The sequence below is a fragment of the Andrena cerasifolii genome, chromosome 5 (assembly GCF_050908995.1).
Source record: "Andrena cerasifolii isolate SP2316 chromosome 5, iyAndCera1_principal, whole genome shotgun sequence".
Taxonomy (NCBI): domain Eukaryota; kingdom Metazoa; phylum Arthropoda; class Insecta; order Hymenoptera; family Andrenidae; genus Andrena; species Andrena cerasifolii.
The window spans coordinates 9,685,338-9,710,448 of NC_135122.1; the positions used below are offsets into that span (position 1 = coordinate 9,685,338).

General features: G+C 45.4%; 2 protein-coding genes across 4 annotated transcripts in view; both read left to right on the top strand.

Moving 5' to 3' along the window:
- Positions 1–12,723, top strand: part of LOC143369350 (uncharacterized) — a 33,243-nt gene extending 20,520 nt beyond the window's left edge. For 2 of the 3 annotated variants that reach the window (XM_076813175.1, XM_076813173.1), the window contains exons 2-4: positions 8,470–8,756; positions 9,328–9,588; positions 9,967–12,723. In XM_076813175.1, the coding sequence (XP_076669290.1) occupies positions 8,470–8,756; positions 9,328–9,588; positions 9,967–10,398 (980 nt within the window). In that variant the 3' untranslated portion in view covers positions 10,399–12,723. The remainder of the gene's footprint in view (positions 1–8,469; positions 8,757–9,327; positions 9,589–9,966) is intronic. The other variant, XM_076813174.1, reaches the window with a different exon arrangement.
- Positions 12,724–16,723: 4,000 nt separating this feature from the next.
- LOC143368711 (uncharacterized) lies at positions 16,724–19,642 on the top strand. The gene is made up of 2 exons (XM_076811717.1): positions 16,724–17,206; positions 18,698–19,642. Exons 1-2 carry the CDS (start codon positions 16,856–16,858, stop codon positions 19,019–19,021), a joined length of 675 nt encoding a protein of 224 aa, XP_076667832.1. The 5' UTR covers positions 16,724–16,855; the 3' UTR covers positions 19,022–19,642.
- The last annotated feature ends 5,469 nt before the right edge of the window (positions 19,643–25,111 follow it).

Consider the following 25,111-nt stretch of genomic DNA (forward strand, 5'->3'; position numbering starts at 1 on the left):
GCGTGTGCTGCACGACTTTACGGTTTTACGTTAAACAATTTCGCTTAATCGGATAACGCTGTTGCCTTTCTGCGAGACGCTGGTGCGTTTATTGCCTGGAACGTCTTTATTCTCATTAAGAGAGCACGAGAGCCTCTTAGGGATAAGCGCAATCCTCTGGTGGGATCCTTAAAATATGTTGGAGACGGGATTTTAAATATACAGGTGATATATACCGTGACCATGTTTCATAAAGCTGTCCGGATTGTAATACGCAACTGGAGTTCCGAGAGAACGCAATAAATAGCTTAAGAAATTTGTTACACACGGTGTTACACATTTAAGTGGCGACAATGATGGATACCTCTCGGCGTTGGTCGCGGGAGTGGAAAAATTTCTTGCCGAACACCTCATTGCTGATTAGATTAAGCAACGAACGCTCGCAGACGCTTCGCGGCGACGCGTAATCCTGCGGGCTGGTGTGAATGGGACTTTACGACGCGGGTCGTAAAGCCGCGCCACGGAATCGAACGCGCGACAAACGGCAAATTGCCCATGGTCATGGTGAAACGAAACGAGCAGTTCTCTGTCCATTGTGCGCTGCTCCTGCGCGTCTAATGGCCGAGCGGAAGTTTGAAAGAGCCTTGTGAATTCGTTTCCATACGCAGCGCGCGGTATTCTCGTAACTCTTAGCTCACTGTCACGGTTTCCAGCTACGATCGCGCAAGGGCAGAGGAGGTGTCTGAGCGTGAATGAACACGAGCGTGGAAAATATTTTCCTCTATCTTTCTCGCGAGACTATAAGAAAAAAAAAGAACCGCACACAGATACGTCGTCACCGAGAACTAGACTGACAAGAATACGCGCGATGAATAATGCATGTATCGCTGGCCATTAATCACAATGTTCCTTTTATTCCGTTTTAATCGCGCCGAACGCAGTAATTTCACAATCGTTTGCATAATTTATCTCTGCCGCGCGCAATGTCGCCTCGCCAGTGGTCAACGGATCGTAAACATTTATCCTTCGCGCGAAAGCAAGGAAAGCGAGGAATTCGCGATGAGACGGCACCGTGGATCCTTGCTCCCTCCCCGGCACCCCGGTTAGAGTGCTTCAGCGGAGTAATATCGTTCTGCTTAGTAACTTTTACCTACCGATGAGTCTGCCGATCGTGTTGGGCCTGTCGATACAGGAGAAGCTTTCTCCCGCGCTTAGAAGAGGCCGTTGCCTCGGGACCACTGTGTACATCGATGGTTCGACGCTGGTGGTGTACGCGCGCGCGCGCGCGCGGATCTGGCGAAACGCCGAGCCACGCGCAATCTTTCAATGGAAAAAGGGGAGAAGAGGCACCCAAGGGGCCCCGTCGTCGCCGCAATCGCTCGCGAAAGAAAGAAGGCAGGAGGACGCGTTAATACCATCGACCGCGATTCACGCACATAGAATCGGCCCCCGCGAGCGCGTTTCCCTGCGCACGTGTGCGCACGCATGTGCGGTCTATCGCCGGCCCGAGGATTCGAGATAATGTAATCGACGATGACATTGAACGCCGTAGTAGCCGATCTCGTGCATTCCAGCGCTCTGAGCGCAGCGCCCCTCTCGCCGCGATGCGGTCGTGAAACGTCGTTCCCGATCAACGCTTGCACCGATGCCAACGGTAGGCTGTCACCTCTGGATATAAACGATGGGTGACGTCAGTATGACATCAGTGATCCATATCGTCGTAATACCGTAAAGCACCATCGGCCGCGTGTACGCGCACGCTGCGCGACGTGTCGGGCGCGCGGGAGGGGGCGGGCAGCTTTGACGACAGGGGGTTGGGAAGCGGAACGGTGGTGCAGCAGGTAGACAGCAGCGGGCGTCGATGACGAACAAACGCGAGAAGGTGACGATGACGGACAGGGAAGAGATCAGCGGGATGAAAAAGGGGAAGACGGGGAGGAAAAGGTGCGGCGGAGGGAGAGAAGAAGGGACAATGGGTAGCTGCATAGCGGCGGCGGAATTGGCGGGAGGATGGCAAAGGATGGAGGTTAACGCGCAACCCTGGCAACTTAAAATCCCCGGGCACCGCGGCATTTTATGGGTGGGGTTCCTCTCCTCCGACCGGGGGATATCCAACGCGCTAGTCCCGCCAGACAAAATGCAAATCTTCTTGCGCCCCGCTAATCTGTCTGGCGCATCCGTGACGTCAGGTTCCATTGGCGGCGACATTATTCGCGACGGGGCTTGACCTGGTTTTCCTTTCGTATTACGGAAACACGAGTATCGGCCGGTCCAGACGATAAAAAGGGAACTTGACGCTGCTCGGTTGCGAAGGGTATCGTCGGTGAATGGTCGAGGCGGGATTCGTGCCCCGACGTGAAATGGTACGTCGATAATAAAGGTTAACGGGCATACGTTATCGTATCGTTTCTCGATTCCACTCGGAGAGAAAGCTCGACGCCTCTGCAGACTATTCTCGACGACCCTCCGCGTGCGTATCGTATTAAATGTTGCGTGCTGTGCATAACCTGCCTCTTCCTATGGTGCCCACCGTGTATCCGCGCATAGTACGCGATATTCTTGGTCGTAGGTGCGGATGAGGATGGTACACCTCCGGTGTACAAACACGAGATCCGCATACACGCATCTGCGTGCGTACACTGCGGTGCGTTGGGAGAGACCGAGGTAGGAGGTGTGGAAGAAGATGCAGAAATTCGTCCCACTTACCGTTCTTCGTGGTAGCGAACTAACGAAATCCATTCGTATACCCCGTCGGACGCGTTAACCGACATTTCGGGTGCTTCCGTCGGCAGAAGTACACGCTACGTTGTTTGGAACTGTCGTTTCACCAATTTACAAGCTGAATGTAACAGGCGGTAGATGTTCGAATGGGAGCCTTAAATTAATGCACGAGATACAGAAGATGAACGGTTCATCGGCAGAATTCATTAACCAGTCGTCAGAGATGCAAAAATTATCACTTGGCGGACTTTTAGACCAATCGATATTGCAACAAGTGCACTGTTCTGCGCTAGTATGCCCATATCGGAGTGTTTGCACTCCTCTAAACGCTGATTGGAGAAAGAACTTACCTACAGCGCTTCCACAAATATCCTCAGCAAAGAAATTTGATGGCAACAGGTCCTCCTTTTACTTCGTCTAGGACAGTCGTTATTTAATTTACCACCTTCGCCCCTCGCTGCCACTCTTCTATTTATCTACCCAACCATTTATCTCATCATTCGTCGTCGTTAACTGAAATTCTATTCTCTTCAATATCGAATGGCTTCGTTTTATTAAAACAGTGTTTCCCAGGACATGCTACGACTTCATTTCATCTTCCTGTTACGAAAGGTGCAGCTTACATTTGTTACTGTTAACTGCACGCGCGGTTCCTCCAGGTGCACGCCCGCCACGAGGCACGCATCTTTCAGCTCCAGTCGCATTGCTTTGCAGCGTGGTCCACGAAATACGCTTCGATGGTTTGTATCTGGCAATCCGATCCCACACCCGACTCTGGCAGTGATATTCTGCTCTTCCTTTCACGATGACCTCCTTGTCCAGGACAAGTACTCTCTCTCTCTCTCCCTCTCTCTCTTTCTCTCTCTCTCTCTTTTCTCTCCCTTGTTCGAGTCGGCCCAAAGAGGCGAAGGTGGAGGCTAATCACCGCGCAATCACCGCTCCCGGTGCGGCCAAGTTCGACCCGTTCTCAGAAAGCAGCAACTGCCTTTTGCCGCCCTGGGGCATTCACCACCGCGGTACTGGCATAGCAAAACCAACAATCTTCATCCTCTGCTCCGCGGAGAAAAAGAGCCTCTACCCTCCACCCTCTTCTCCGCCTCTTTTCTCCAAATCACCGGAGGGCCGACCGATCGGCCGACTACTGGCATCCAGGGAATCCATCGCGAGAATGGCGGCCGATTCCACTTTCAGAAACGATCGAGAGTTGTCGAACGTACGTATTAAACGGCCGAGTAAGCGATCTGCCGAACACGACACTGGCTGGAATGTGAATCATTGGAACGGGATGATGTCCGTGTAGCGCCGTTATTATAAACCGCGAAGATTGCGATCCGAAATGCTGCTCGAATTTCGAGCCATCGGATTGACCCAGGTAGGAGGTGAATAGGTTCGTCGGTTCATCGTCTTCGATTATCAAGTCGCTAAAGCGATTATTAGTTGGCCTATACAACGCGGGCCAACAATTGTGGTACAAGCAGCAAGATGATGCCACGGCTTATAGTAAGTCGAATTTGTAGAATAAGCATTCTTCGCGCAGGGTTTTATTTTCGGAGAAAAATACTTTCGAAAATTCTTCGGGTACTGTTCGCATGTCTGTGTAAGAATTAGTAGAATGCAGTAGTAAAGGCGACTCAATTCAGGGTAAAATGAAGCTTCCTGCAGAAATAAATAAAAATTGTAATAGCTGCTTTTCAAGCATACCATAAATCGATACAGCGAATTTCGTGCTTTAAAATGGTATATTACATGAACATAGTTAAAGTTTATTCCAAAATAAGTGTCAAAGATTAAGGCAGGGGTGGATTTGAAGATTTGGCGCCCCCAGGCTGACGAGTGTCTGCCCCCTTCCGAAAATATCATCAAATATTTCAATTTGAAGAAGTTGAGGCAATTTTAAAATTAATTTAATAACTTAATTTAAAATTAAAAAATTCTACACGGCTACTTACATATTAGTTATTGTTAATTCGCTATATGTAAAAGAATAGAATTGTTTTTAAAGTTGTCTGAAGCCTCTGCGTTTAAATCTTCCCCAATTCCTTCCGTTCGAAATCTGCGGTCCTAGGCTGCAGTCTACTTATCCAACACCCAAATCCGCCCCTAAATTAAGGCAATAGAAATCGCAGTTATTTCTGCGTCAACCATACTTCGTACAAAACTGCGTAGACGTTTCAGTGTTCCCTTCGTACACATTAAAACTTAACGTTTCCAATGCTTTAATTGATATTGATGATGTTAGCATTGAGGAGGTGAATAACACTAGATATCGTACCAAGGCTACATGTTAAAAACAGGTTTAACAATGACACCAAAGACATCGTAATCGTTGCTGCGTGCAGTTGAACATTAAATATTATTTATGCAAACGCGCACGTTTCGGGAAAGGATGGGGGAAGAGGAGGGTAGTGTGAGAACACGGGTGAGCAGCGATGCAAATTGATACAGTTGGGAGCGATGGTCGTTAGAAGTGTACACAATATGGGGTGCACCTTTAACGGCGGCTGCGCGCACCCACGCGGCGCGTATGTATATCCGAGGATACGAGTACACGAGTCGCCTGGTGTACCAGCGGCGAGAGCAATTCCGGGAGAAGAAGAGGAGGCGTGAGTTTATGATAAGATACACACGTGCGGCTGGACTTCCCCCTGGTCCCGCGGCAACGGGCTAATCGAATCGTGACTTATTGTCGAGCTAAGTCTATATTCAAATACGCACAAGGGGCACGTTCGTTAGAACTTTACGGTCAACGCCTGAATGCCGGTGTAATTTCGCTCGGAAGATCGGGCCGGGAACAATTTTCAATGCTTCCGTCGATTGACAGCGCTGAATACGTTTGCGCGCATTGTCAGCGGATTAGTCGTTGTCACGGTAGCTGAAATTGAACGTATTGAACGTTGACTGGGTGATATACGCCACCACTCAAGTATTTACCCACTCGTGCAATCGTGATTTACCATTATCAGAAGTCAACGCGAAATATGTCAGCTAATAAGAACTGCAACGTAAAGAGTTTTACATTCATTTGAAAGCAGCTGTAAATAATCAAATTCCTCGAGTAATACTTAGATTTTTTTTTAATTTTTCTTATTACACATAGTAGTTGCAAGCAATCAATTACATTGTAACTGAACAGTTTTGTGTACGGGGGGAAGAGGAATTCCTAAAAGACGAGCCTGCTGTTTTGTTTGTTATACTTAACTAATTCTTACTCCAATATGAAAAGTTTTCATAGCTTTGGGAATGCAGAACAGAATAAAGTGGTAGTATAATTTGCTGCAGATTTAATTCGGGACCAATTTTAACATATAATTCTATTGGCACACACCTTAGAATAAGCTCTCGTTTTAGACTGAGTTTGGTATGATTCAAAATCCTTAACTCTGTTCAAGAAGTAATACGAACAATAAGTAACGCATACAGTTTAATATTTAAGGGGGGTGAAAATAGACCCGGTACAAATGGACCTACGATACACTCACCCCTCAATTTACGCGATACGTTTTACACGCGGTAAATAATCTCTCCGTTGCGTCGACGCGGTCAGAAAATATATTTTTAATCGTTACTTACATGAAGAAGAGCCAAATGTTTCTAGTGATGAGAATAATAACTTCGAACCAATTAAAAAGAAAATGTTTAATACTTCGGAGAACAACGCTGGCAGCGAAAACGAATAAAATTTAAATTTGTTTCTCTGAACTTTCGTTAATATCATTTTTGTGCAAATATGTGAAATGACTATTTTTACAACATACACAAGTTTCTCCCTTACATATCTTTTTAATTTGCTACCAGCATACTCCATTTAAAACCACGCGGAACGAGCACTCCACGTAAATCGAGATGCGAGTGTATTCGATATTGGCACAGAGACTCGATTTTTCTCTGATTGCGTACAGTGCTTACGAAACGATAAGATTTAGCGGCGCGTATTCGGTTGCTGACGGGGGTACGTTAAGAATACTTGTAACGAATCAGGTTCAAAGTCGTTGACTCGTGTTGAGAGTAATGTGGGACATGGTTTTAATTAATCACTCGCGTCGATCGAACAGTTGGGGGGTGATCGAGTCTTAGGATGTAGGATGCGCATCATCGAACGGCACACGTGTGCCCTTGCTGGCCAGCGCGCTAAGACGTGTGTTCGTCCACGCGTGACTGACGTGCGAATTGCACGAACGATCGTATCGAATCGCCGTGACAGCTCGCGCCTGAACACACGCACCGCCACTTCGGATGGGTATACATGCACGCACGGGCAATTAACGCGCGTTAATTACCCCCGCGGTGGTCCCAGGGCTCTTTGTCAAGGCACTCAATAGTGCATCGCGAAAATTATTATCGCGAAAAATCTGACCGATCATCTACTGTAATCATTGGTCTATCGAGCAACCGCGACGCACTCTACCAGACCAGACAAGCGGGGATTTATTGGAAAGCAAGGAATGATTTAACCTGTTACGGAAGACGACGTTTCGTGAAAATTGGGGGGAAGGTGTAAATCTCTTTTTGTTTCGAGGAAAACGCAAATTAAAAATGTAAAAATTGCACGAATAGGTAGAAATGGTAGCTCGTAGATCTGAGATAATGTATCGGTAGATTTTTAGCGTGAAAATTCAACTGTTCTGATGCTACGGGGTCGTTCCTAAATTACGCATGGGTAACTTTGACGATTCCTTACCCCTTCTCAAGTTGCTGTGGTTAAAGCAGGGGTATTTAAAGAAAAAATACTTCGAACTTCAGCAATAAAAGCTGTACAGTACTTGAAGCAAGTGTTGTATAAGATATCTCACTATTCAGGTACTGTATTAGCGGCACGTTACTATTTGCTTCAGCTTCGAGTTATAAATTTCACGCCCCTTTTAATTTCGACAGACGGCGAGATTTCGTGTTAAACGAGGAACAATAAATTGAGTGGTATAAAATGTAACGAACCTCGCCCCGCTATCCGTGCGAATAATTTCCAATCCCCATAAGTAAAAAGGTGTCGGGCGAATAATTTACACCCCCATCGGTTATCCAAAATCCATATTGGAAGTTGCTCGCGTCCCGTAATACGGCGAGTAAATCAATTTTAATCGACGTTCCCCCTTTTACGTTTACACGAAATCCAACGATAATGAAGCTCGCGTGAAATATATTAAGCGGTCGTGGGTCCGGCCTCGTAAAAAGGTCGAAAGATCCGCGGGCGCCTTCGGGGTGAGTTCGCGAGGTATGGATCCGCGAAGGAAGTCGTAAGCTGGGACGTTTAATTGCGCAATAAATCCTGATTCTCCGATTTGCAACCCATTTCCTACTGCGGGGGCGACGATTGGTCGCTGTTAAATTGGCGCGTAGGTGCAATGGTAGGTACCTACGTTTCCATGTCGGTACGCCGCCTGTGAAAGTCGGAAGAGCCTCGGTCGTGCCTCTTTCTCTCTTCCCTCTTCCATAATCTCTCTATCACACCCTCGGGCGCGGAACTGCCTGCGACCTTCCCTGGATCGTTACTCGATCAACATTTTCGTCTATGCATTCGCATCTACTCTGCGCGGTCAATCGTTCACGAATTCATACTTACCGAGTACGTCGTCGATGCAACGGCAGCCTTTTACGCGCTGTTACCTGCGAATAGAAGTTCAGTCGCTCGGCTGATCCTCGATCGTGTTTCATTTCGCCCATAAGCCTCGCAAACGGAAATTATTGGCGTGGCGAAATCCGTGCGACCGCGATAATTTACGAATCAACGAGGGAGGTATTTTTCTGACGCGAGCTATTTCTATTGCATTACAGATTCGGTGGCACAGACGATCACCTTTACGAGCCTCGCATTTTTCCTGAGTTCGAGCCTGACTACGGTTTCAGGTGCACCTGCTTACGGCCCTCGCACCGCCGTATCCAACTCGAATAATATGGAGCGCTGGCTGCAGCCGTGCGGCAACCCAGTGCCGATGCAGTTTAAGAGGATGCCGCAGCGGCACAGCGTCCACAGGACCCTGAAGAGGGTGCGAACCCAGCTGAGAGTCGCTCACAATCACTTTAGGATGCATCTGAAGGATGTGCGCGAGATATACTCGAAGGTGAGATCGTAATGCTCGACCTGACCGCGATTCGTAATTAATCGCTGAACCGCGCCGGGGCAGAAGAGAGTGGGCGGCCCTTTCAGAGAGGCTCGCACGTGCGCACAAAGCAGCGTTGCTTAGCGCTAAAGTCCTACTTTCTGTTCTGCCTGTAATTTGCATTCGTTACGACCTGCCACGCACAAGCGTAATTGCATTTTTCCGCAATGATACTCGGCTATTTTCCGTATCGCTTCCCAGTCCTACCTGTCGATAGTACAATTGGTCGAACTGGTTAAATTCCATTTTGTTTAAGTAGACGAACATTTTGTGCAAACCGTTTCCGTTTGCATCTCTCAAATAATAAAAGCACGGGAGGAATTGGCTGATCCGTTATAACGCGAGGCTTCGGCAAGCGGCAGAGAAATTGCTAAGACGGGATTCAGCATCCTTACAGTTGAAATTCCTCTAGTGGCTTCCACGAAGAACGATACCGTTTGCACTTGCATAATTTCGAAGAAGTCCGGCGCACGAGTCGCGGCGGTACATTGACAATATTTAGACAAAACAATATCTCGACTTTCATCCGCAGGTGTACAAAGTGCTGAAGGGGCAGTACAGCATGCCCTGGCTGCCGGACAAGGAGTCCAACTGGTATTCCAGGGAGGTTTGGTGTCTCGAAAAGGGAAAGAAAGCTGATCGTGCGCTTCCGCATCTTCACGATTCGCTCCAAAGGTTCGCCATCACGTTCCATCATCTCAGAGCTTTCCGGCTGAAATCTAACATTAACGTTGATCTCACGATGAACAGGAGAAACGAGATCATTATGCAAACGCAGAACGAGATTTATAGGGTACGGAATATATTTACATCGTACTATGCTCTAATACATCACCGCGGTGACTATTATTACCCCAACAATGAAATGGGACAAGTAGTTCTTTCCCTTTTTAATAAATCATGGCAACTTCTGCCTGTCTTTTAAACTAAAGTAGCAAGAAATTTTTTAAAGTCTGCCACTTTTTAAAAAATCCACATTTCACATAAATATCAGCCTCCGTCCATTTAGATTATTCAGAACCTTCCGTTTCGTTCAAGAAAGTAACAGAAACGCGTGCCATTAAAAAATTTCCTTTGAAAATTGCGGCGTCCTTATCTGCGCGGTTATTTTTTGAGGAAATCGATAACGTCACCCGAACAGAGAACTTTAAGTTTTGTATTTGAATTGTAGGTGATGTGCGAAGTGGAGACTGCCATCTTGAATCTAGGATTGCAAATACCCACGGCGCATACGACCAAAATTGTCAGCGAAAGTTCTAACTGGGCAACGGAAGGTGACTTGACCCTGATGCTGATTCAGGATTGGGGCGTCATCAGATTGTATCAGAAGTTTTTAAAAGCCTGGACCAAAGCTTTCCGCAACGCGACTGCCCCTGGGCCAGGGACCTGCGACTCCGACAGGCAGAATCCGATAGCAAAGAACATTCACAAAGGGTCTGGGCCGAAGGACAAGAGGATACCGAAAAGTAAGAAGCAGAACAGGCCGATGAGGAAACGTCCTGTGGGCGCTGGTCAGAACAGTTCCTTTTCTCAGGGGCCAAAGCGGGGTATCCCTAGGAACAGATTGCCGAGAAACAAACAGAAGACGCTAGTAGAGGTGTAATGACGTTAGTCCTGCAAGGCTCCTCGTAATTTCCACGAGAACTATCCGTTACACCGAAGAGAGGGTCGACAGGCAACATTAATGTTGTGGTAAAGAATCATCTCTCTTTCACTTTTCAGTATATAACATCGTTTGCAAGCATTACTATAACAAACATTCAAGGCGAACCTCTTGTAAATGCATTAATGCCCTAGTTCCTGTAGATATATTGCGACTTGCCTTTATTGGAGAACTTTGTTTTTTTTTCTCGTAGATTGTTCATTCGCTTGTGGTAGCGGAATTATTTCATCGCCAAAATGACTTGCCTGTTGAGCTTCTCTCCAAAAAATGTTTTTGCATCTTCGAATCGTCGCTGACACATACACATACGTACACGGACACACACACACACACGCACACGATTTATTTATTTCATCGTTGGGATCATTCATAGATGCTTAGTATTCTGCAATCTTGCCAGTTTGTTCCAATGGCGAGCGCTAAGAGTGTCGCGATCTATAATAGAATTAGACGAGATGGACAATCGTATTTAAGGAATTTTAGCGTTAGTTACAGACAACTGGTGCATTTGGTAGCTATACAAAAAACGTTATTGAAGATCAAGCTGTATACTAGAGACCAGTATTAAGAAATGTATTTCAGAACAGTATTATATCTAATAATATACTTAATAACAAGAGTAGAGAATAACACTTATAAGAAGTTCGATTTACGTGGCGAATTTTAAACGAATCGTTCTGCGAGGCGATTAAACGATCAACGGATCATTCTCGCGAACGATCACAATTAACCAGATTACACGCGCAAAGGAAGACGATAGTATAAAAGCAGCGCATTAAAAACACAATCGATGCGTGGCGGACACGATAAGATTTTATAAAAAAAAAAAAAAATTATCAGAATAGGAAGGCGTAGTTGCAAAACATTCGTTAAGCTTCGGTAAAAATTAGCAAATCCTTGCAACGACGGTGTATCGTCTTCAAAGGTGTAATTGTTTCTCTCGTGACTTTTGTCGTTGCACGCGACGCGCGCGCACACACGTCGATACGATAATTCGAATTCTACGCCAACGAAACAAAGCTCGGCGGTATCGAAATTTCGAAACACACGCAAGTGTCGGCCGCGCGCCGCGCAAGATTCGTCGATTTAATCGCCAAACGAGACGATTCGTCAAACTTATTTATTGTAGCTTTAACATAAGCAGGCGGAAGCTTAATGTTGTTTAGCTGTGATATCTCGAGCGTACGCGGACGTACAGAGTTCCTACGTTTTATATAAATATGTATGTATGTATATTGTAAGCAGCGTGCTTAACGCGCACAGTACGTACTTAAGTATACAGTAGAGCCCCGATAGTTGCGCGAGAAAGGGGCTGAAAGTGCGTGCAAAGGTTCGTGCAATTAACGAGGTAGCCAATCAGCCGCGCGAGACCCCCACTTACAGCATACCCCCCACTAAGACTAAAAATCTACGCTTCTTCTTTGACTGTCGCTTTTAATTTCGTTCGCTTGCAAGTTATCGAGGTTGCAACTATCGAGGCTCTACTGTAATTCCTTTCCCCTTCTTTTAGTTTCTCTTTTATTTCGCCAGTCCGTAGAATCTCGTCTTGTCGCGAACATGACAGTTTTTATCATCTTATAGTTTGCTTCTTAATTGCTTTCCACCGTGCACGGCGAGGTGCGCGAGGTGGCGCCGTGTGCGAGGCATTTATCGTGCCCTTAGTCCTGTTCAAGTATTTAAATCAGACGACGAAAGACGCCTCTTCTAGCTAACGTGCGAACAATTAGGGACCACTACGAATCGTAAGAGAAATTATTCGCAGACGCGTTGCCGTTGGGGCTTACCTGTTGCGCGACCGCCGCGCTCCCTCTTCGCCAGCGAAGGTATATTTGTATTAAAGACAATCGACATTTTATATCGAACCGGTTACTTAAGCATACTTGTACTTTAACGTTAGATATTTTTCTACTTGGCATTCACGACGCGACGTGATGCCGAACGTTTTTCTCTTCTCTTTTTTCTTTTTTATACAAGGGCACTTAGTTTGCATTTTATCAAGTATACGTAGGAAGTATATTTATTATTCTGGCGTACACATAGACGTACATAACGTTACAATTTATTTATTATATCACGTTACCATCGCATACATTTATTTATTGTCATTTCTGTACTTGTATAATCGTCTCGAATAAATCCGATGTTTTTGTATTCAACTGGCGTTCCACACACCTTCACCTTTGTCCGCACGGCACATTCCTAAGCGTTTAATGTTAATTATAAACTCTCTGCTCCGTATGCAATAACGGAATTTAATCAATTGTATCAGGGCTGTATGAGTCCGGTCCGCCTGCGCGGTTTAGGCCGGCTGACGATCGTTATCGATGATGTCTGGCGAAAAACGCGTAGGTGCGTTGCAATTTGTTCATTAAATTTGCGGAGGTCATTGGGAATGCGAAAAGAAAGAATGGCACATTTTAAAGGGGAAAGCACGTGAGCGCGGACAACTTTTTCTACGAAGAATGGACAGCGGAATGAAACTACTATCGGTAACTTATTTGCCACTGAGAAACCCACTGTCTCCCAAATAACATCTTAGTCGATTGAAGGGTTGTTTGAATAACTTTTTTCGGAAACAATCGTTTGTATATTTTTCTCGCTTATTATTTATACGAATAATTGTAGCGCTGATAGCCAGCAATATTTATGAAGTCTACAGCAATATGATGTTTTGTTGCATCATTTGTGCATTATGATTAATCTCGCTGTTTTCACGCTGCAAATTATATTGTTGGGCGTTTTCGACTCGAAAGGTAGTCTGAGCGACTGGCTCCAGTATCAGGAGTGCACGAAGGGCTGAAGGGTCGTGCTCGATATTCATTACCCATTACACTTGCATGTAACTATTTTACACGTAGCTGTACGTATGTTGAGCTTGCAAACTATTGCTATTAAATTAATGCGATACACCGACATACATGTGTATTTGCACCACGTATTTTTAACATCGCCCATTGGCGGTCAGACGGTATATGTATAGAATACAGTATATGCAGTGGCGTGCAAAAGTTTTCGAACAGATATATTTTTAGCTCTGGTCTGTAGAATGAAAACCAAGACGAAGTTTAAATAATGTAGGGTTAAAAGAGAATACGGTCAACAAACATTTTCTTTGAAGCGCAAATGTCCCTTTTGGGCATTCAGTGTTCTGGTAATACTTTATTCGCATATGCCGCGAATGAAACATCAAATATTGCGACGAGTATATAGCAGGGTTATTGTAGCGGTTAATTCAAATTTGATACTAATATACAAGAACCAATTTCTATCTTCGTTAAATACCTATTTAATCATTATTAAAGTACTCAATATAATAACAAATTTTTATATAGATACAGTGTCATTCATAAAATTGATTTGTACTGCGTTCATCATTATGTTTTTGGGTCGAATTTGGTAGAAACTGTAAATATGAAAATTTGTAAACATTATCGTAAACAAAACTATGGTTTTCACTCGCATCCTATATTGTTCCCTACCAGTATTTTTCGTCCTGTGCTGTATAAAATTCATCTCAATTTTCTTTGCAAAGCACAGCCGAAAGTCGAACTTCCCCAATACTTTTCCACGCCACTTGTATATACATATGTTGTGTTAAGTATTAAAGTCAATTAAATTATTAAAAGTTAATTTCACAAAATTAATGTAGCATTAGTATATATTCGCCAATTTCATGGTAATTTTTTACTAGGCATTAGTATACTGTACTGTATATGTTTATGAAGATTTCTGTCTTTTTTTAAAGTTTCTGAAAAGTACGATCTACATGTATTCATAATTTTGTTTTGTATACCTATAACCGTTAAAAATGAATTGACAAAGATGCTAATTAACCCGATCCATCAAAAACAAAGGTTCTCTTCTCATTCTGAACATAATATTGGCTTATTAGTGATGTAATACCATTAATAGTATCTACTGACACGTAGAAAGTGTTACATAATAATAAAGAATTCACAAATAATTCGTTGGAACGGTTGTCGTCGCGCAAAGCCGTGTAATACACAAACAAGTGGAATATTTGAGGGAAAAACATTGCTTTAAGTCGCACAGGTAGAACGACTCATAATAATACCCACAATAAAGATAGGAAAAATCTTCCACTTCATAAGATCCAAGCATTGCACAAAGCGGAAATATTGCAAATATTTTTGTAATCCGTATTAAGAGGACCATTGTTCCAGTTAATTGTTTAAGTCTCCTTCTATACGATAGAATGAAAATTAGCAACTTTTATCATACGATAATCCATATTGTAATTTAACACCATCAGATACACATGTTTCGATCTACAGCAGATGAAAAAGTGTGACAAATAGATTTACGGTGCGACAGTATATATACACCAAAATTATTTATATTAATGTAAAGCAAATATATTACAAGTAACATAAATTAAAAATGATTTAAATTATTATTAGTTACTATGATTATTATTAATTAATATTGTTATTATTATATGATTAATAATGAATTATGCAAAGTGGCAATCAATAGCGGCCATTTGAATCTCATCCTAAAAGGTATTGTTTTCACCGGCTAGGAATAATTAGTTCGTTTATGGTCTGTTTATGTTTATTGATAATAACGCATCCAATGATGTGTCTAGAATCAAATTTCGCGCACTGCGGTATTGTTTGCTTTCTCAGGATTTCAATATGGCGGATCCCATCGTATCCTAATCCGGCGTGAGAAGATTTAATCTTAGCTTAGTGAGTCCACCGACCACCTATTTATAGTATTGCCTTATATGGGATACGTCTAACCTATTACGTCGGCTCAGCGTCGACGCAGGCACCGTACGTTACGTCGACTTCATTCACTACTTTTTTTGCGCTTCAGTCTAAACGTCGCGCGTTGTCGCGAAAGAATTGACCTCCTGACGTCACATTTTCGTACGTATCATTTCCCTGGCAGCGACACGGGAACATGCCGCGAGTTCTAGAAAATTTTAACGCAAATAGTGCTTTAAGTTTTCGTTTAATTTCTTGCACAAAGAGAATTGCTCGTAATTTCCAGGAATATGTTAAACGGTTAAATTAACGTGCGCAGCAATAATGTTAAACTTTTTTTAAGTATTTCTTCAAATTATGTAGCTCGTCTGAATTATTTTTGCAACGTTTAAAAGCCCACACCTTTTTCTTTGTTATTTGTTTATTAATTATTGACTACCAAAGTGCGTGACATTTTAGGGTTGTTTTGTTCGAAACGCTTCGCTGGCGATTCACAAATACATATTGCTATTAATCCTCTTCGCTAGATTTGGCAATTAATGGGCGGCACACTTCTGATCAGCCCGAGAACACAAGTTTTTTGCCACTCCGCCGTGTGGCTTTCCCATTTGAGTCACAGCGCAAACAGATCAGTGTCTGCGTCTACGTAGCACACGATGCCTCCGAAAGATACCCGACAGAAACTGTATCTATGTACTTGCTTCCGATGTGCTTTCGCGTGCGCTGTAAATGCCGCACGACAGGTATCGCCCGTTTTTCGAAGAAAATCGAACCGTCTATAAACGCGGGTATCTGCGAAACCCGCCATGTTTAACCGATGGGAATCACTCGTGTTTAAGTGAACACGTCATTCAGGTAAATTTGGATGTGAATAAAATTGCACAGCACTGTCTGTGAATGGATACTCAAAATTAGAAATGTTATTATGCTATTCGACCAGGAAAACACGCATTTCCTTTGAATCGTATGCTATTTTCATCTTTAGGTAGCGGTGGCGAGTAAAACCCACCTTGCGCGAGGAAGAAGTCTGAAGGTAATGTTAATAAAGTTCTCGCAAAGTACAGAATCAACGCGCGCGAGTAAGCGATGTTTATTCATCCAAATAAGAAACGATTAGACCGTTTGTTACGTTTCCGGACGCGGCACACCTAATCAGTCGCGACGCCGCATCGATTGCGGGGCTGTAAATAACGTAGCGTTTATTGCAACCTGTGTCGCTCGTTTGCGCGGCGTGGAAACGTTAACCCAGCAATTATATCCAGGTTTGCGGCCCGCCCTCGAGCCGCTATCGTCTGAATCAGTGCGGTCGTGGGACGTATTTTTCGGAAAGTTCGCCTCAGAGGAGGAGGCTCGCCCGTGACTCCGTCAGGAGCTCTACCCAGAGAGGCGAAAAACCGCGGACAAAACATACGCTGCTACCCCACCGTCGAACGGCGCGTACGTTCGATTGTTTACACAATGCCATATATAAGCTGGAAGCACGGGTGTTTGACAATCTCAGTTCACCATCTCACGCCAATCGCTAACACTGCCTTAGCGAGATCATTCGTCCTGGGTGGTGAAATTACAGTGGCCCAGTACTGCCCGTGTTAGTTTTAATCGCATATCAGTGGCCGCGCTTCAGATCGCGGCGATAGTTCGAAAACTTATAGCGACACTCGAAGATGTCATTCGCCTTGCGTTGTTCTCTGTGGTTTTACGTGCTGGTGGCCGTCCTCGGTGCACCTAGGCGATCCTCCAAGTCGCTGGTGCCGACGTGGTACCTGCCATGCGGTGGGGAGGTGGAAACAGAAGCCCCCGAGGCCGTGAACTTCGAAGAAGATATCAGTGTCAGTCTGGGGAGCCTGAGTTTTCAACACAAAATGACGTTAGATAACTATCTGACCCGGGACTACGAGTACCTATACGAAAGGGTGCGGATTGGTGTTCATCAGCATCAGTACATCCCGAACTGGGTTCCCGGCAAGAAGGATGTGAACAGAATCAAGAGTCTGGCTAACGCCACACCGCAGATGGTAGGTTTACCTCGTGTTTGCAATCCTGCAGGCTTTCATACTTAACCTCTACTCTACTTCTCGCATCGAGATGCGCAGCCGAATAGAAGTCTATGCCTCCACCGACGTAAATACAGCCAACCGCGAGCTTCTCTTTCACATAACTTCTTCCGCTTGACGTTTAAAATTGCAACTACCGTGGCTCGTCCGAACTAAAAGAAGCTACGTAAATTAGTGTAAATTCGAATAACGGGCGCATTCGCGAAAGAATCTTGCAAAAATTCCGACTGCAAGATCGAGAAGGCCACGGTTACCTCTTCGGGGACACAAGTTCGCGCCAAAACGATGGACAGTTGTACGAAACATTCGCTGAGGATGTAATTGTCTTTTATATCGCGAAGGCAATTAAGGTTCCCATTTGCGGCGTTAATGCATTGGTCGGCAGCTCCCCCTCCCGTATAAATATTCATGGAGGAAGGGAAGCGTTAGGACTCAGGGCGGATCGGAGGAGCCTGCGAACGTGTCAAGCTCGGTGGGACAGGTGAGCCGAGGCAAAGTGGCGCCCGCGCGCGCGCGCGAGCGCGTGCTTCCAGTTCGCGGCCCGTTGACCGTTCGGTGTTGCAATTAATTAACGCAACGTTAAATAACAAATTTTAATGAGACGGTAATTATTATAAAGTAGCAGGCGAGCAGAAGCTTGCGCGACTGTTCGAGGTTTGCGCGCGCAATGCAAGTCCAGGGCACGCTCCGTTCATGTTAGCCGGGTCGCGCGGCTGCGTAATCCCGCTTGTCCTCCACCGCGATGCGTGCACGCTGATAACGCATCCGTGATAACGCTCCCGGTACTCCCCGGCGCTTTCTCTCTCTTTGTCTCCCGCCGTCTTCGCTCTCGCCCAATCGTTCTGCATCGCCGCGTCCCTGTGGCAGCGCGGTGCCGTCGATCTGTGACGCATCGGGTTGGCGTTCTCCATCTTATCTTCCGCTGAGGAACGATTTTTGTGGCAGGGTGTTAACGATTAGGAATTTGACACGGACAGGCGCGGTAATTTCGCGCGCAATTGTTATCACGACGATAGAGTTCAGACGATAAGAGAGCTCCAACGAATACGTAGTGTCTGGTTCAACGACACATTATTGATTAGAACCTTGTCCAGTGTGACATTTAGGTGGCTCGCGTCTGACATTTGAATTAAGTATTGTTTTTCATCTTTTGTTATTATGGATCGCTATCTGCGCCAAGGTAATATTCCCGGGCGTCGGTCATTGAGTGCCTCGTATGAAAAGGGCCTCGAATTAAACCTTTAATTAACTATTTCTGTAGTGTGCCACATTGTTTCGATAAGAACTATTCACGTATTCGTACGAGCCACTGCTACTAGTTTCGAACATTTTCTGATATCAGAGATAATCACGGATCTAAGGTGTTGCTAGTAGGCAGAGGGGTTAAGAACAAGCACCTGACGTCACTTTGAGTCGTCGACAGAAATATCTAATCAGCTGTTTCTTTTGCAGATCGTCAATCACTTCCCAAAGCTGCATATGGATCTCCAGAAGTTTGCGGTGGCTTTCGAGGAATTGGTGGAGGACGAGACGAACCCGAAGGTCCACGACGCCCTAAGAGCGACGCAATCGTACTTGATGATGATGCTGTGCGAAGTGGAAAGCAGCATCGTCGCGGTGCCAACCCTTCAGATACCATTGCGAGTACAAAGGAGTATCATGAGCAACATCGAAAGGGATCCTGTGGACGACACCAGAAGACTAGTTCGTGACTGGGGCGTGCTTCTCAAGTACAGAGATTACCTGCACGCCTGGAGGCACGTGTTCAATAATTAGAAACCGTCGGGAGAACCAATGAACAACGTCCCGCAGCCTTTGCACACACGCGTGAAAAATGACACGCGAAGAGTCGTTGGATGGTAATGCATGACAGCATCAACGAAACGATGCAAATTGATCTGCGAATGCACAATGTAAATTGATTTAGCATCTATCGATCGCTATTACCGCGGGAAGCAAAGACGTGTCACAATATGCATGACTGGGCAACAACCACTGAAGAGTCATTCGTGACAATCGCTAGAGATAATCTGACCCATTGCGAAACGGACCCGTACGGCATCGCGTTATTTAACTTATTTATTCATGGACCTATTTAATACGATCACCGATCATTAGAAGTAGTATTTATTATTTATTCATGAGCATCGAGCGATAGAATTATTTATTTAGTACGGTAGTTATTTATTGACATCGATGGGTACCTTCTGAGCTCGCCTTCTCGATGGTGATACGCAAATCAGGATCGACGTGAGATTCTGGAGCGTGATATGTGATAATCGGTTACTTAACGAAATTATTCGTATCTTCCTGATAAGTTACCGCTACTAGCGCATAGGTATTTATGAAAGACAATAATCGTAATGACATTGTTCTTATATTGTTCAGTATTATCAAGCAAATATTTGTATTGTAGATAACGTATTTATATATTATTGTATTTAATAATTTATTAATAAATTTTATCAACAAACGCGATCACGTCTGGAAGCTAATTCCCCTTCCCCCTCTACCCATAGGCACACTGAGCGACCATGTCTCTATACACGAACGTTAGCGAAATGGGTACACACGGCTCAAACGATTGTGGCCGTTCGAGATTCAATTGTGGGATAGCTTACCACGGTTGGTTTTTTTTTTATCGCTAACATTCTACAGTATTTCATGAACATGGCGAGGGCACGTCCAAGCCACAGGTTCCCGTCTAGAACATTTCTAATTCATGTTGAAACATCACTGTGGCACCATCTGCCTATGATTGTCATAATTATATAAATCTGCGCGATCGGCTCTGTAATAGCTATCAAAATGATACTTTTTTTACGAGAAAGTCAGACGTCACTTAGCGCTAGTACTTGACGCCAGTAGATGTCGCCATTCTCGTTTTACTTCTCCACTTGACGCCAGTAGATGTCGCCTTTCGAAAGCAGAACCACAGACGAGGTATAGAATAGACCTATCACCACAGACGAGGTATAGAATAGACCTACCACCTTATGGGACTTCGTGTCGCCACCCAATCTGTGTTACCGACCCATAATTTCAGGACTGAATTTAGCGACCTCTGTTCATGAACAGCGTCCAACTCAGCCACTACTCTGAAATGTGTATTAGCATTAGCAATGTGTAGTGCATCCTTGATTTGAGCGTGAAGGGATTTTGCACATGCATTTCGATATATAAACTTTCCCTTTACCCAGAATGCCACTTCGGATAATAGTTCGCTAACTGACCGTCGTTCATGAACAGAGGACACTACAATCGGTCTCGAATTTCTAGATCGGTAAATCAGTCAAAGCTGAGCCGCGAAAGTCCATAAGATCATCGACAAAGTGTAGCATAGATTGTACCCTTACCATTTTCGTGTCGCACCCAACATTACCGATTCAGAGTGGAATTCGAACACAATCCTACTAGTGGTTAGAATGAAAAACACACACTTTACCATTGCTTTCAATACTACTTCGGGGAATAGATGTTCAACTGACCATCATTCATAAACAGAGAACACTACCACAGACGAAGTTTAGGATAGAACTATCACCTTATGGATGATCGTGTCGCCACCCAAACTGTGTTATCGACCCATAATTTGAGGACTGAATATAGTGGCATCTGCTCATGAACAGCGCCCAACTCAGCAACTACTCTGAAATGAGTTGAAATGCTGTAAAGTGTTTACGTACTTGTATACGTGTGATTTGTTTAGAGGGAGAGTTTGCCATAGAGGGTTGGCTTTTGCTACGCTATACTTTGGCTCGGTTTGTCAACGACTCACGCGGATTTCTCTCCCAAAATCCATTTCGGGGATCAAGACACTATGTATTAGTACTTTGCGCGTACCAGAACCCTTTCACGTATCGTACGCCGAAAAGTATTAAAAATTCGCGCTACTACTGACATTCCCGAAACTTTTTAATGCACTGTTTAATGATTCCAGTGAAGTGATACCGGGCTTAAGTCCACCTCGGCCCGCTCTGTGGTCTCAGATGGCTCGTTCTCGGTCACGGAAGAAACGAAATTTCGGTGGATCGAGGGTGAGTGTTCGCGTCGCGCCGCGTCGTTCAGACCTCTAGTCGTTTAGTTTCTTTTGCAATCTCAATCGGGAGATTCTTAGCTTTCGCATATCCCTCGAAAGTTACGCAAGTGCACATTTGCAATAGATTATGCCACTAGGGCTCATTGTAAAGAGTTCGATAGGCTAGATTTAAGGGTAGAGGTACGCTTGCTTGTCGAGTGTCAGGTAGGGTGGCTCTTATTTACTCTTGGTGAAATTATTTTCAAAATTTTCTTCGCGGCAGCCCCAGAATAGTTCCAAAGAATAATCGGGCGATGCCGCGAAGAAAATTCAAAAGTCGAAAATAAGAGCCACCCTAGCGTCAGGAGAGCAGTAATTTAAGCATCCTTGTAGATAACACTGTAAGTACAAAGAATCAAACTCTATATTATAGTATTATCATTGGCACGTAGAACTTTTTCCGGTAAACAAAAAAATTTTGTTAATTTTGGCGCTTACAGTGTTTTCTACAAGAACAGTTGAATCGTGATGCAGGATAGTTGAATGCCTTCGAGTAAAGTCACGTACCATAAACAGACGCGAAGCGCCAGACACGCTTTATCAGTTTAATAACTACAAAGGGAATGACCTTTGTTTCGGTAGCGAATTCGCCGCGAGGTGAAATCAGGCGACGCCCACTTCTGGTACATTTCAAATAGGCGTGACCGAAGCTAGGTTCGTTTACGATTTAATCGCTTTTACAGTGTCTACCCCATTAATCTACTTGGTTCTATCACTTGGAACCGCAGCTCGCAAACGTATTCACCAACAGAAATACTTTCTCTATGCAGGCATACCAGCAATGCACGATCTACCACTCTATGTACATTTTTATCACATAAACCAGCGCTTTTCAGCTCCCTTATCATTCCGCGTTGCATGCAATGTTATGGATTCGAAAGGGGGCGAGAGCGCAGCGCTATTAACATTTAGAATTTAAATTAAATATGGCAAAATAATGGTTTCCTACGCCGGGAATAAATCGGCAGGTACTTCACTCTGTATGATAAATCTTGATAAAATGTTAAGTCTATCCTGAATCACGTATGCATTCGTACGCGATAGGAAGAACCTTCTGTCAGGGGTACAGAAGATGCAGAGGGCGGGAATTCTTTCTATTTATGTAAAATGAAACCATATAGCTTCAAGCCCCCGCAGGCACGAAAGCGTGGTTATAAAGATTTACCGATATTTTATTCATTGTACAATTAGATCAATCCAATTTGTTTTCCTCAAGTACCGTATATACCTACGTAAGCCCACTCATGGATCCACCCTGGAGATGTTGTCGCGCGAGAAGATAGGGCAACGACCTACATCGAAGCAGATGATCCCTCCGCCAGCTTCCGAGCGTTCGTCGAGGGAACGACCGAGGTTTTACAGCTCCGCTCTCCCAAGTAACAGTAGAACTTTACGTTGAAATCTTAGTCTCCCTTCTAACATTCTCATCGAATCCCTACCACTCCTCCCTAGCAGAGAAATATCCTGATAAAAGCATCTTTCAATCCGATCAGTCGCGTAGTACCAAAAGGGTTTAGAGAATTTCCTCCAATCTAATTGAAACCTCGTTCCAATGACCCGAGCCTACGTAGACCAACCTCAGACCACCACGACGAATTCCTAAAGAACCGACGGCACTTGGATCGAATGGAGCATGGAAGAGAATGGGAAATGGACGAGGAGGTTTACAAGCGAAAAGGAGAAGGGCCAAAAAGGGTGGATAGTTCGGAGAGGATAGATGGATCGGTAGCCATCGGTCGGTGGACGGAGCGAAGAGTCGGTGGGGCTGGTCGGAGAGAGCAGAGGCAGCCACGGGGATCAATACCGCAGAGGGTGAAGGCGCCTCCACCGTCCGCGAGTAGCAGTATGCTCGCGCCGCGGATACGCGCCGCACGCTCCTCGCCCGAGTCTTTGCGCACCGTTCACCGGGACGGATTTACACGGGAAACGATATCACCCGCGTATTCGATCCACGATCCCTCTCCAACCGTCGTTCGCTTCGAATTCACCAGGATCCCGATCTACCCTGTCTGACCGCGAAAAGATGACACCCTGCTGCGATCCAGAGAGAAAGTTCCAGGTCTCGAGCGTTCAAGTTTCTCGGTGTTTGACCCTCGCTCGCCGTCCCTCCTTCTAATCGTTCCGCGGCCTGACACCTGTCATCGCGACTTTCACCGGAGGGTGAAAACCCAACAACTATTCCCGCCTCTTTCCACTCGCCACCCCCCCGTTCCCGTCGACTCGTTGTCTCCATCTTACGCTTTAATGTCCTAGGATCGAGGGTCGATTCCAAGTACCATTCGAAACGATCGTATTTATCACATAGTGGGAAATGACAGGCTCGTAACAGCACGATTGTCTGCGCGCAAGCAAAGGATTGTCATCGTGAGCGCAGAGTTTTATCAGAGAAACGGTCTCGTTAAGCACGGTTGCAACAAAGAAATCGGTGGATTTACCTTTCCTCCGCGTTTTGTTCCTGGACGAAGCGATACAGTAGGAAGAACGCCGCAGCCAATTTGCAAGATACGCGAAGGGCGAGGCGGTCCTTTGCCATTTTCATTGCGAGGGACAATGGTGGAGATAATGGGACGAGAAGGGAGGAAAAGATTTGTAGCCTCAGTGACCCGTGAGAGAACCCTTCTTAATTCTTTGTCCCCCAGGGCAACGCCTGCCGGGCAAAGTTCGAATTGTAGCCCCTAAAGTGATACGTCCTGGAACGATTAGATTCGCCAACGACTCCCCAAATTTCCACCCTCTCGCGTCCCCATCGCCCGCAGAATCTCTACGTGCCGTTCCTTCTCGATTTCTTTTAGCAAAAGACTCTGTGTCCATGGGGGAGGTGAGACGACCGTCTAGTCAAGGACATCGGTGCTTCCGGTAGTCAGTGGTCAAGATATTGTCGCTGCTCCGGTGAGTGCGCCGACGTGCTGGTTTTCGCGCGGCGATGGGGGCTGTCTGATACGAGTGCAACGCGATCGGGCTTGCCAGGAAGATACTGACGGTCAAACGGCGATCGAGTCTGTCTTTCCGTGAATCAGAGGGTAAGTACCACGAGCAGCTTCTATCTAGTCGCTATACGTCGCTGTAATTCGATAAAAGAGCTTCCGCCCGTCCCGTGGGCCGTGAAAAGCCGAGCAGATAAATATTTGAAGAGGTCGTGAGTCGTCGACGTCTGTTATTTAGTCGTTGACATCACTGGTTTGTGGATACAGAAGGGGGAAACGATAGCGACTGACGCGTTTCTCGTTCTCCGATCCAGGGAAAAGATAACTGGATCGAAGCTCCGGTGCTTCACACGCGATTACTGTCCTCTTTCTCCAAATCTGTTCTCAAACAATGCGTTTAAACTGCGATGATAACGACGAAGGGGAGCACGGTCACGCCGCTCCAGTTCAGCGTAACGTCGTGCCTGAGGATTTAGCTGCGTCGATTGACACAAAAAAGGGCGGGCAATGCTCAAACGCAGGCTAATTGAGCAGAGCTGAACGCAACGGATGCATGTCGAACGGTGGAACGGACATTTAACGAAGGATAGATCTCTCTGCCGAAGCGGGCGCTTCGGCGTATGGGTGTTTAAACGCGGGCATAAATATCTGTTCGAATTAAATACGAGATATTTCTATTGTCAGACGAATCACGGGAAAGAAGCCGCGGCGAGACTGACACTGTTTCACGTCAGAAAGTGCTGCGTGTGCAGTGGATCGGAATTCTTTGGCGGGACACACCGCGCTGCTGGGGACGGCTCGATTCTTGTCGCGAATCGCGTTACTATCAGATGATTATTAGCCGTCTGGGTAATCAGACAGGGG